Consider the following 13395-nt stretch of genomic DNA (forward strand, 5'->3'; position numbering starts at 1 on the left):
CTTCGGCTATTCCGACTGAAATTTTCTAAGCATTGTCCTTAGCTTGGGTTCTTCTGGAATGATTAAGGGGAAAACGTGATTTTGAAATTTCTGAGACTAAAATGAGTTGGTTTTGCCAAAATTTAATATTTTTCATATTTAACTTTATTTTGAGAGAATCATATCTCCTTCAAATATGTGATGTTTGATAAGACGTGATCGTGGGTTAATAAGATGTTTTTTGAAATGTGTCCTGTGAAAATCCACTCAGATTTGACCAGTTTATATCTCATGGAAAAATTGCTGCTTATGCATGTAGTTGCCATGTTCATTCACGGGTGCTGCTGTGTGACAATGCCATAGCCACAAACAACATACTCAAACGTAGTGGTGGTCTTGGTAGCGTTAGGTTTACGGTTGGACTCGATGATCTTAAAGGTCTTTTCCAACCTATACGATTCTGTGATTCAAATGCAATCCTCCTGTTTTTCCTCATTAAATTACAATATAAATGAGGGAAATTCAGAAACTAGGGTTCTTCAACTTCTTCAACTAACTCTACGTTAATTCATCTCTGGCTTCTGTGGTTGTGATGGGGAAAAGCTCACAATCACATACCAAAGATAAGGTGTAATTGTCCTCTGAAAGAGCAACTGTGAGAATTGCCCCATTCTGTTCTTCTAATCAGATATTATCTAAGAAACTTACTATGAAATGCCAATCTTAAAAATCCCCATCTGAACATAAATTCTGAAAACCAGAGGTCTAAGAACAAAGTACAGAGCATTTATTGAATGGGAATGAACTATGGAAGAATCCCAGGCTTTGCCCCTTGCGTGGTTTGGTTTTTTTCTTTCAGGAACGCTGCAAGGAGGTCTCTGCCATGACTTACCTTAGTGTTTCTGTCTTAGTTTCTCTGTTTATAAAATTTTAATAAACTTATTTTCTTTTTTTAATTTTGATTGTAGTCTCTCTCTTTAATGCTATGTAATGGTACTCTCTCTCTTTAATGCTATTATAGCATTAGGAAAAAACCAAACCACCTTTGATTTTTGCGTTTGGCCTGCTAGCATTTTCAAGTTGTAGATAAGTAGAAGTAATGGCTTTTAATTTGCAGTGCGTACGTGCCTGGAGTTTGTAAATTACTTCTACAAGATCCCTGAAAGACTATTAATAAAAGCAAACTTGTCAGTAGGCATAGGTATGTTATACAGTTAGATGTCCGGAAATTTTGAAAGGCAATTTATAGACCTCTCCAAGACTTTGGGCTATAGTGACTTAATCCCATCCTCAATTACACAAATTGAGTGGGCAGGAACAGGGTCTGACATCTGTTTAAATGGGCTCTTTGTTGTCAGCTTCCATTAGTCGTGCCTCACCTACTCTCCAATGGAAGGTTCCTGGTTGTTGGTCTCTGTGCGTTATCCAGCTGCCCAATAGACAGCCTTTCATAGGTGGCCTTCTGATTCATTCACAACATGTCCCACACGTTTCCTCCTTTAGTTTCTCTTTCCAGACATTTCCAGGTAATTCAGTTGCTGAATATCAGTCGAATCTTAACAGAAATTCATCACGTCATATTTTACTGAGGCTTTTGCTTTCAGTTAGATAGATGTCACTTATTCTGGCAAATGTGATTTTTGCCTCCATATGTTGAAATGGACATGTCCCTTGACTACATTTAAATTAGTTATTAGTCAAATAATTAAATGTGCTTAAGCTGATGGATGAAATTTCTGCCTTGCCAATTTTTGACATTATTTACTTCTGGGTATCCCAATTGTCTGGTGCATTGTATGTGAATTGAATAATTTCTTGTATTCCTTGGCTTTCTAACACACCGCTAGAAGTAGGAGTTGCAGTGTTTCTGTTAAATTAGTTTTTCATAACTATTTATTAACCCCATCTTTTGGAATGATAACCAATGTTTTCATCTTTTGCTGTGTGACCAGTAAGCTGTGTCTTGGACAGAGCACTTAAAAGAACAAAGCCATGAACAAAATCTTAACTTTTAAAGCTATTATTGTTGTTAATGATTGTTGCTTAATTAAATTAAATTTTCCATCTATGCTTACTCTTAAGAAGTTAAAACTAATGGTATGTGGAAGAAGTGGGAGAATGTATTCTACTTTGACACTAATAGCATGGCTAAGCCATTCACTTAGTTTTGTGTTTATTTTAACGTTAGAGTCTATATGTTGATATAAAGCCTTGACGATGTTAATTATTTTTATTGGCGTATCATAAATCTGTTAGGTATTCCAAAGTGATCACAAATGCGTTCTTAAAATCTAGGAAGTTGATAATGAGTGATTTTTGGCTTTTGATGATCTCTGCAGTGATTACATAGGGTAAAAATCTGGTCAACACATGATCTTTAAACTTGAAATCCAGCCTGCTATTCCATTAAAATGACATCTCTCTACAGTACTTAATATGACAGTGCAAAGACTGGATTTCACCAAAGGACAATGTTTTGCCAATTGTTAAGTGAATTGCTTAGGGATGCTTTCTTTGTTCTAAGAGCAATGTCATTTTTCATTAATCTGGAAGCTGTTCCTGGTTCCATGTCTGTTGAAAAGTTTGGCAATTTTTATTGATGGCTCTTAAGCCTTCAAAATTTCCATGCTGAGTTTTTTTTTTTTAAATTTTCCTGGATTTTAACATTTATTGCAGCTTTGGAAGGGCTGGGGGGGGATTATGTTTTTTTCTTAGGTTTTATTTTTTGCAGTGGGAAATGCTTCATTTTGAATTCTACGTATGTATCTCCATATTCAGAGTTCCTTCTATTCATTTTGCATATGCATTTAGCACATTCTTTTGATTTTTGTTATATTTGTTATATTTGGAATAGTTATATTCCAGTTGTTACATTTGGAAAGTGTTCTCTCCCATAGTAAATGGGCTAGGGGGAAAACAAAACTGAGCCCACCTTGACAAGGAATAGTTATTTTATCTTGTAGGTATTACAGATCCATTTATTTAATGTCTAGTTCATGCTTGTCTATACTTTATGGCTATTCACTAAACCTGAATTTTGGCACTGCAAAGCAGTCTAAGGTAAACTTCATTTTCCTTTGCTGAAATGAGTGTCTGGGACACCACTTCTGTGATTTATAAATGCGATCCGAAACATTTTTGGTTTGAGGTCCTGAAGAGGTAAGAATAGCAACTGAATAAATGCTGCTTGGCTAGGGTTATTGTCACTCTGTGGTGAGGTGAATTGTAACAGCTCAATAAGAGTAAGTTCTTGTAGCAATGAGCTTCAGTTCACTGACGTTTAACAAATTTAATAAAAGACAAAGGGAAAAATCGTATTTATGGAGAAGATTGTGGCAGAACTTTTCTTTTGTATTCCCTATCCTAAAGAGCTAATTCAGATTTTATAAGGGGAAGGAGGGCTTTTCTAAGAATACCTGAGCAAAATGAGGGACGAATTGAAGAAAGAAAAGAATAGCTCTGTGGCCAGTAGCAAGGTTAAAGACAAAGTTGTAAAAAGTTCTGAAATAGATGCATGTTCTGTCTAGCTGATATACTCAAATTTCAATATGAATTTATGCTTACGTGACACGAAAAAGTTACATGAGAGAAAGCACTGCGGTCAGATACTGAAGTCTCCATAGTGTAATTTTTCCCCCCTTTTTGGTTAACGTAGGTCATCAGGTGATAAAAGCAAACTTTTCCTATGAGTGCCTAGCTAACTGTAACCCTCTTCCATAACAAACAAAATTGCTAATCATTTTCCTTTTATTCAATGCGAGTGACAGTTCAAAAAGTTGTGAAATCATCTATTCAAAGAGCAGGGTATGACTAGGAATCTTCAGGATATGGCTCAAGTCTGCCATTAAAAAAATGGAGGTTTTAACATGTATTTGTGGACCCTCATTTTGGAAAAACAGTTCAAAAAATACATTTTTTTTTTCCATGCCAATTCAGAGCATCGGTGTAAGAGAGTCCCTTTTGGGTTTAGAAGTGAACCTGACAGCATTTTTCCAGGATTGCATCATATGTTTCACTCACACTTTCACATCCTGCATTAAACCACATGCATGCACATCAACAAGACAAGATTGTAAAAGGAGTGTAACTGGGGAACTGTTTTCGTGATATTTGATAGGAGTAATTGCGGCCACTGCTGTTTCAAAGCAACTGCGGTTATACTATACTATGTCAACAAAAGTCACTTTTGCCATATGGAAACCTAATTACTTCAGAATGATCTGTTAGAAAGCACTTTTGAGATAGTCAGGCCATTTATACAAATCAGTAAAAAATATTTGTGCGTGAAGCCTTTCTTAAATAAGAGCTTTCATGTGTTATAGGTTGAACATTACAGTGATAGTTTTGGAAATATTAAAAAAGTGGACTTCTATTTAAAAGGTGATAGGGAAATTTATTAGGTGATAAGAAAATACGAGTATTTCCCTATGATTTCTGTGATAAACCTGATCGTGCTATTGTTGAATGGAGAGGAGGTTTTTTTGCTGTTCTCTTCAGCAAGACTCTAATATTGTGGGAAATGGGATGAAATATAGAATGCTACATTTTAGTAAGATTGTATGATGCCAGGGATATTTATCCGTGTAGTATTTGTTCCATAAAATGACTTAAAGGGTGGGTTTTTTTGTTGTGGGTTTTTTTTTTTTTTTTGTTGCCCCCCCTCAATAATGTAGGGGTTTTTTCCCTTCTGTAGTCCAGGACATGCCTGGTTTTCACATTTGGGTGTTTGTCACTTTTGAGTTGTTTAGGGCACCCGTTAATGAGACATTTTTTTTCTGTCACTATGAAACTAGAGAATATCACAAGTTTGATTAGTTGTGATAGTTCTGTACCTAGACTCATTATTTGCCGTGTAGCTGTTACTATAAAAATGTACTTCTAAAAGACAACTGTAACCTTTATAATTGTAAAAGAAATGTTGTGAGCTCCATGAATGTCTAAGTTTCACAGTGAAGCTAGGTTGACTGGTGTTTAAAGGTCTGTCTTAGTTGTCAAGGTATAGAAGTGTAATTTATGGATAGTCCATTACGTACATGAAGTTTTATATGGTTTATTTGCTGACTGTAACTGCATAGATTTCTGACACATAAACCAGCTGTTGTGAATTGCTTTTCTTGAAAGCTTTTCTATATTCAGTCATTATGATCTACCTAAATCAGAAGACATAAAATATTTAGAACCAGATTTATTCACGTGTTGTTAGTACTGGGGAGCAGCAGTGACCCAGGGGAAAACTCAGTTTTCTGTGTTCCTGCCAGGCATTGCAATGCCTTCCCAACAGCCCCCTTATAAGAAAGGGAGTGAAGGTTCTGCTGGCTATCTCCTCGCGTCTAGCTGCTTTTGTACTGCTGAGGGCATCTGTGCCAAGGAGCAGCTCCTGGTCTCCAGGACCAGGGCTGCAGATTTGCTCATACCCTGTGGGCTCGGGGCAGAGTAGAGCAGATTGGTTGTGTCCGTGCTGGGCCCAAGTCTCCTCCGATTGCCAGATGGCAGCCACCAGCCATATAGCACAATACTTCTTTTTGTGGGGTTTTTTCCTAGTTCAAATTTCCTGAAAGAATATGAAGGGTTTTATCGCAGACTTCCAGAACAGTGTTTAATACCCTTAGCAGGACGTGAAAGAATATAGGTTGGTTATCAGGGGATGTGGCAGGACAAAGTAGTTTAAAGGCACAGAATCAGCTGGGCTGAAATTGGAGAACTGAGTGGAAGGAGCCAAACCTGGTATGATTTCACTTGTAATGTCCTTCTGAGCTGTTCCTGGGGTTATAAACAGTTTTTGTCGTGGAGAAGACTCAATAGTTTCCTGCAAAGGAGAACCTGAGAGCAAAGTAACATATAGGCATGGTGGAAAATCCAGAGACGAGAGCTGAGGAGGAAACTAGGAGATGACATGATCTGACACTGGAGGTCTGCTTTCAAATGAAAAGTAACTGTGGCTTTATCTCCTTCCCATGCTCTCTGAAGTAGTAGCTTATGCACAAGTCTGCAAGTGCCAGGAATACTGGAGCTGGCTTCTATCATCTTGTTCCTGTCACAGTGCTGCTAATCCGTTATAAGGTCATCCAGGGTTTGTGCTTTAAATTGGACACAGCCATTCAAAAATTCTAGAGTATAGTTTTGTCAGATATAATTTGTTTGTTCTCCTTATGTTGACCTGTTAACTCAGTTGGTTCAACATCTATGTACGACTTCAGATACTCTGGTCTAAGCAGAGATATGGGAAAATAATTTAATTCGTTTGATTTTAATGTTCTTCAACCAGTTTATAGCTACTTGTAATTTGGTTCTGTAAGAATATGATGAAGTATGTTGTATGTACAGTGGATGTTTTATGTAATCAGATACTGAAGTCTCCATAGGCACCTCTATGAAATGGCACCTCTTTGAATCTGCTGACAAGTTAGAGTTGATTATAAACCAGCTATGTATTTCTGAAGGGATTGATTCCACTGAAATGCTAAAAAACAGAATAGTTGCTGTCAGGACCTAAGGGAACCAAAATACCTTAATAGTCGTGACCAGCCTCACCTGGGACCCCAACCTGTGCTCTCTGCCCATGACCCAGGAGCTCCCTTTGGCCTCAGCCCCACTTCTTGCCTGGGCCATGTTGTGGACAGACCATCTCCAGCCTTGCTTCGGGCTGGCTGGGCTTTGTGGCTGGAGTCTCTGCCTCTGCGGTAGCTTTGCGTCCAGCCTTGTCTCCTGCTGTTTCTGACTTGTCTTCCTGGACAGACACTAGACCTGATTTGTCACCTCGCCTTGCCACAGGACAGTCAGCTAAAGCTGTTATGCCACGGGCGCTGCGCTCCCCGGGTGCTGTGGGACGGCACTGTTGCCGGTGAGGGCTGCCACCACTTGTGCTGGGGTCACCCTGGGCTCCTGGCTTTTCTTCGCTCATGGAGCAGCCCAGCTCTTCTGCTCCCTGCCTGTTTCCCATCTCGCTTCATGCTGCCGTTTAGTAGAAAATCATGAAACAAAAAGCTTGTTTTGGCAACTTTTCTCCGAATGCAGGCTGGACTAGTTGACCTTCCTCCAGTAGGCTTCCAGAGAATTTTGTGTGACTCCTTTTAACAGAAGTGGGTGCTCTTTTAAGACTATTAGACTTGTCTAATTAAAATCTTCTGAGAAAGGATGTAGGTGGGGCAGAGATGGACAAATGCTGCATTACTCCTTCCTAAAGGCTATAAGTCACAAGGGGAAATTCAACGTGTGAAGCAGTCTGTAGAGTATAATGAGAATTTGCCTCAGGGTACAGATACTCGTTTCTTTGAAGAAATTAGTGTGATGTGAAAAGGGTGCTAGTCTAGAAATGTGTCTAGTGCTAATAGCTTTAAAAAACAAAAAAAGCCGTGGTCTGTGAGGAACGGAGCACTTTTTTTTCTTTTTCTCTTCCCTCTCTTCCCTCTTTCTTTTCTTCCTCCAGAAGAATGGAGAGGGATTTAAAAAAATGGTTGACAACTTGCTTGTGCTCTGATCTATACAGTTGTTCCATATCTAGAGCCCCTTGGAAGAATTCAGGTTTCATTGCTTTTTTACTTATACTGGATTTATTGAATAGTCGTGTATCCTTCCCTACTTTCTTCCTTCTTCCCCTCCCTGATTCCAGGATGTTCCAGGAGGTGATGTGGTGTCTATGACACAAGGTTGACTTGGATTTTTCTTTAAAATATCATGTAAAACTGGTCAGTGTTTTCTGAGAATACAGTATAGAAAAGTATTAATATCTCCTTTTAAATATTTTGAAACAGAAGCATCATTTTTGCAAAACAAGAAAATAAATGTAAAAAAAGTGCAATTGGAATAAGAAGCATGGGGGAATGAGAGCTAGATGGTGATCTGAGGAATAGGTCTAAACACTTATAAACCATGTGTATGTGTCTAAAGCAATTTACAAGCTCTCATTGACATACTGATAGAGTAAGTAAAATGGTGGTTATCCCTGTAGCCATTCTATTTGCAGTTTATTTGGTTTATCAGGTATATAGAGGTGAGTAGTTATGTGCATGTAGATGTATTCTGCAATTACATTGCTGCTGTCATATGTCTAACATAAAATAATATATAAACTCTTTCTGAACTATCTTTAAGTACTGACATTAGTATGCTACCAGCAGCTGTTGTAAGGGGAAGCCTACTCCTGTGTCTTGTATTCCCTCTCCACATTTCCAAGAATTATTTTGGACCGTTAAAAATGGAATTTTGGACATAGATCTAGGAACTAGTAGAGACACCATTTTCAGTTTCGACCTCTTCGCTCACTTGCCATTGAATAACTACTGACTCCAGAACAGAAGCAAATATTTCATAAATCAGCATAATAGAAAAGCAGCACATTCTAATCAACATGGGGTCTGAATTCCTCCACGGTTTAGAGATTTCTAAAGTTACGTAGTAACAATGTGTCATTCTTTCTTCATTTTGCTGTGGATGATGGCTATTTTTCATTTGAGGAAACCTTAAATAAGAACTGAATGCTAAAGTATTCTTTGAATGTGTGTCAGTAAATGTACAGATAGAAGCAAAAAGCTTGCTGTGGTAATTACTCTGTTTGGTTCAGGTATTGATATGCTATAGTGGTAGCAGCTCCTCTGATATCGAAATCATGTAAATGGAACTACTGGGGTACAATGAGAGCCTGGCTCTGTGTTGAACCTTGATCTTGTAGCTACTAGATTACATTTCTGTGTTGTGCACAGGGGGCTTGCATGTGTTGTTAAATGGGAGACAGTGGTGTTTCTGAAGTGTTTACGGTCTTTAGTCCTCAAGACCTGTCGCTTTACACTATGATTCCCTCCTAACATAGATCTGAAACAAATTCATCCTTAATTTTGCAAAAGTTCAGTTCCTAGTTTAAAGTCTGTCTTTAAATTTTTTTTTTTTTTTTTTTAATTCTGTGAACTGGACCAAACACTAAATCCCCAAATTGTAGTTGCTAATATTGCTAAAAAGTTGCTAACACTGATTGAGCTCTGAACTTCACATCATGTAGTTAATCACGGTGCTTTTGAAAAAACTTTGTGGTTGGCAACTTTTGTGCCATTAAATTCACTTCTCATTCTTCTTTATTTGGAATTCTTTAATGGACAAGGAAATCGGTGGCTTTCTAGTCATCCACCTATGCAAAACTTGCATACTGATTTCAGAATACTTAAGTACTATGCTCGCAGGTATTGTTTATCTAAATAGATAATTTCTGTTTTTCAGACCTTACCAGTACGGAAGATTCCATGCAAAGCCAATGCTCCTTCAGGGTCTTTTTTTGCACGAGACAACACAGCAAATTTCTTATCCTGGTGCAGAGATGTAGGGGTGGATGATACCTGCCTGTTTGAGTCAGAAGGTTTGGGTATGTATTTGTTTATGTAGTAGCTGGTAATTCTAAATAACTTTTCTTTTGTGTTTTGCCTTGAAAGACAGAATGGCTCTCTTAATAGATCCTGACTCCAAATCTGACCTGTGTCTGACTCTGTTAATTCTGCCCCTCATCTGGAGCATGAACAAATAAAGTACACATCACTTAAAAATAATTTAAGTCAATTTGAAGAGGAGCCTAAATGAGACAAAAATCTTGCTATAATTTCTTGCACACAGATGATTTTTCACCCTACGCACACTTTTTTGATCATGGAATGCTGTTCCTTAGTTCAATGAATAAGATGGTCCTTTTCTGTTTAGGGAGAGTAGGATACAAGTGCATTCTCAGTTTTGGCTGCAGACATTTAGCTATTCATGCAGATTCAATGAGTTGCTCAGGAGGCAAGAAAATACGAAGTTTTTCCCTGCATCCTACACTGACATTTTTTCCAGCTGACTCCCTTGTATAGCTCTGGACAAAAATTATCCAACACTAGTGCTTCAGGGTGTTCCATCAAAAGAATGGGACTGCTTAGGAAATCACTGTTCTAATAGTACAGATTCTTCATTATTTTAACTCTTCTCTCTTCAAAGGAAAACTTATGAATCTTACCTCAAGATTTTATTTCAGCCAAATATCATGAAATGAAGAGAATCAAATGTTTATTGTCTGAACTCAGATAAAAGTGTAAAACAGTTGTGATGATAGACAGCTCAGTTTCTATGGAAGACAAGTGAACACACTGTACTGAATCAAGAGGCTTCTTTGTTCTGTTGCTCAAAAGGTCTTTGACTGCCCAGTTGAAGTTCTTATCTGTGTTGCAACTGATCTATTTCCCTTCTTTTACAGTCTTGCTCTTCTAGCACAACTATTCCTGAAGCAATTTTTTCATTTGTCTGTTATTTTATCCTGTGAGCTTTTTTAAATTAAATTAAATTAAATTATTTTATATCCCCAGGAGAAAATGCTTGGTAGAGAAGAAATTAGTATCACAAAGGTGCCAAATAGTAAGGAGGATATATGTATTGTCTCTGTCTTGTTAATTAAATCCTCAAGATGAAATTTTTATTGGACATGGTAAATCATGTGGAAGATGAACGATAATTGTATTTCCAAAGACTTGAAATTATGGAGAAATTGGACATTGCCTAGGACAAAGACACCTGCAAACACAAGCAGGAAGGAGACACAGAGCTCCAATGTCTGAGATAAGCGGAAGAACCTGTGGTTAATCCAACACTTAAATGAATTTAGACTTTCTACTGCTATGGTAAACTCAGCAGTTTACCATTGTTCCAATAATAGGTTAACTGTGCAATTGAGAGCGTGTTTATAAGGAATTTTCTCGTGCATTGTTAAGAAACCAGGTCTTGTTTAGAGATGGAATCGGCATAGCTGAAATACCGACATTCCCAGGATAAGTTAATTTTTACACACACACAGTGCTTTGTCTGCCACAGTGTAACACTGAGTGCAAATGCACCTGGAAAGTTGATGTTCAAGGTGACTTCGTCTCTCAGAAAACTGCCCAAATAGACAGTGTGCAAACCTGTGCTGTATTAGATTTGTTTGATTAGTGACTCATTTTCTTCACTGGTCGAGAACTAGATTCTGTTGTTTTCCTTCTCTGAGTGTTACTGTTTATGGAATGTACTTGTTGAAAAGACTTATGGTGCTGGAAATAGGATTAGGACTTGATAATATTTTGACCTATTTTTCTGAAGTTAGAAGGGGATAGTGACTATGCCATTTCTAAAAAAGATAAAAATAGAAGCTACTATTCTCCCTCAGTTTGAGCTAGAACTCTTAAAAGTTTTGATTCCATTTGAGGTTATTCTAATGCATTAGAAATAATGACGAATCATAACAGTTGCCAATCTAAAGCTTTTGTGTTCCTCTCTCTCCCACAACTCACTTCTCCACTGCATAGGAAATAAAAATTCAGCAAAGGTAAGTAATATCAAAGGTTCTGTTCAAAGTGGTGAGAAACATGTGTGAATGACATCTAAGTGTTCCCACTGCCTCATGGAAGTCTTCTGTATTTTTGATAATAAATAATTGTAGTAAAATTATGGTTACAGAGGTAAGTGGTTTTTGTCTTTTCTTGTGTTTTTTCCCCCACGGCTAATAAGCTGTATTGATGTGTAAATTGCTAGTGATAAAGCAACTATTTTCTCTCTATATTGAGGAACCTTACTGTGTTAATGTTCTTAATTGACTTGATTTGTATCCTTTTTACTCTATTCTGCCTGCCTTATGGTATGTAAATACTGTATTATTTCATTAGATGCACCTAGTGATATTTTCTTCATGCCATTGTATCACATTAAAAATTCCTGAGGCCCTTTTCTGGCAAATTTGTATTCTAACATTATAAGAGCAATTTTGAAGATTTATTGCACTGAAACATTTGAATGATGGATTTATGACACGACTGATTTAAAAAAAAAAAAAGTCCCAAGTCTATTCAGAGATCAGCAAAATTAGATATATACTAGCTAAGAAATTATTAATTGCTATTATTTCTCATTACTTAAAAATATGTTTTCATCCTGATGAGTTCTGAAGTCTTTGAAATTATGCAAGTGTAACTGCACACCAATGCATCCAACACTCCCACTTTTTTAGCAGTGAGATTGAAGTCATATGAAGGTATTCCTCACTGGAATGGAACTGTGTCAAGCAGACACTATAGCAGATAGGTGCAGTCTATGCCTGCGGAGCCTGCAGGTGAGTGATATTAATGGGGATCTTGAGTGTTCCTAGAAGCTTGGTTCTGCAAAGCGTTAACATTCTAGGGCTGATCCAGATGAGCAGGTGAGTAGACCTACTCATGTCACTTCACGTCCTTGTCCATCACTTGTGGACTGATTTAGTAATTTAATTACTTAAGGTTAAGCACCGGTTCAAATGCTTTGCTGGATTTGGGCTATCCATCTGAGCTCAACAAGGAAACAGGATCAAAGTCTTTCTCCAAAATAAATAGAAGAAAAAAAAGAGGTATTTGTTATGCTGGTAGATATGCTTATGCCTCCTAATCAGTAGAGTTACTTTAAAGATCCTTGCAAGAGATCAGTAGAGAGCTCAAAAGTTTGAAAACAATGCACTTGTACTACTAACCTGTAGTTAGTAGTCTATAGTATGATATATTTTGCCTTGCTGAATGTTATGATGCTTTAACATAGTTTAAAACACAACTCGGAAAGACAGTTTTCTGTAAAGATTTATAATACAGCCAGAGCTGACTTGGTAGCAATCTACATGTATTCTGCCCTTTGCACTTATGTTAATGCAGAGACATGGTAAGCAAGTCTCAGAGTTAATGCCTCTGCAAAGAAAAGGTGGATGCTGTGCCTGTTGTATGAGCTGCAGAAAGGACGTTAGCATCTGTAACAAGTAATATCAACACAGTATGTAGGGATAGTCTTGAATGCCACAAAAGAGAGGGAGACTGCATGCTCCCTGCGCTCATTGACCAATTTGGCATGCTTTTCATAATTGTTATTTTTATAGTTAGTGTATTTAAAGAAGAAAGAATTAGCTGCTTTGATACCAAAAATTATGATCTAAAGTCCAAACTCTCATCATCTGGGCAAATCTTGAGATACACTATCTTTGAATGGGGTTCTTAGATATCTCATAGGTCAAAATTTGTCCAATATAGGGTTTGGAACATAAAGCACTAACTCTTTTCAATCTAAGAAAAGTAATACTGTCTCTAACTCCTCTGTTCCCATGATACGTATATTTTGTAAGTTCCCCTTTGTAGGTTTTAGGGCAAGAGATCCACACAGCTGTGGTAATTCAATTTATGGAAGCGTTCTTGATGGAGAGATTTGTAATTATGGTGCTCAAGGCTGAAGAGTGTAATACTCGAAGAAAACTCTTCTTGGCCAAATAGTGAGAATGGTAAGATTTTCTATGATTGCTTTAGTTAAGTGAACTTAAAGCTTAAATTATGAACTCTTTGTTGGTAACATAGTGTTGTTGGATGATTATAGGATTTGGAACCAATAAATATTCTGCATCTCTTCTGTGATAAAGACTCCACCCAGCAA

General features: G+C 37.5%; 1 protein-coding gene across 6 annotated transcripts in view; it reads left to right on the plus strand.

Annotated features, from left to right (window-relative positions):
• The window catches only part of GAS2 (growth arrest specific 2), a 100824-nt gene that overhangs the window by 29370 nt on the left and 58059 nt on the right, over positions 1–13395 (plus strand). For all 6 annotated transcript variants that reach the window (XM_072864601.1, XM_072864600.1, XM_072864604.1 and 3 more), the window contains one exon: positions 9187–9328. In XM_072864601.1, coding sequence (XP_072720702.1) covers positions 9187–9328 — 142 coding nt within the window. The remainder of the gene's footprint in view (positions 1–9186; positions 9329–13395) is intronic.

This window comes from Ciconia boyciana, chromosome 6 (assembly GCF_034638445.1).
Source record: "Ciconia boyciana chromosome 6, ASM3463844v1, whole genome shotgun sequence".
Lineage (NCBI taxonomy): Eukaryota > Metazoa > Chordata > Aves > Ciconiiformes > Ciconiidae > Ciconia > Ciconia boyciana.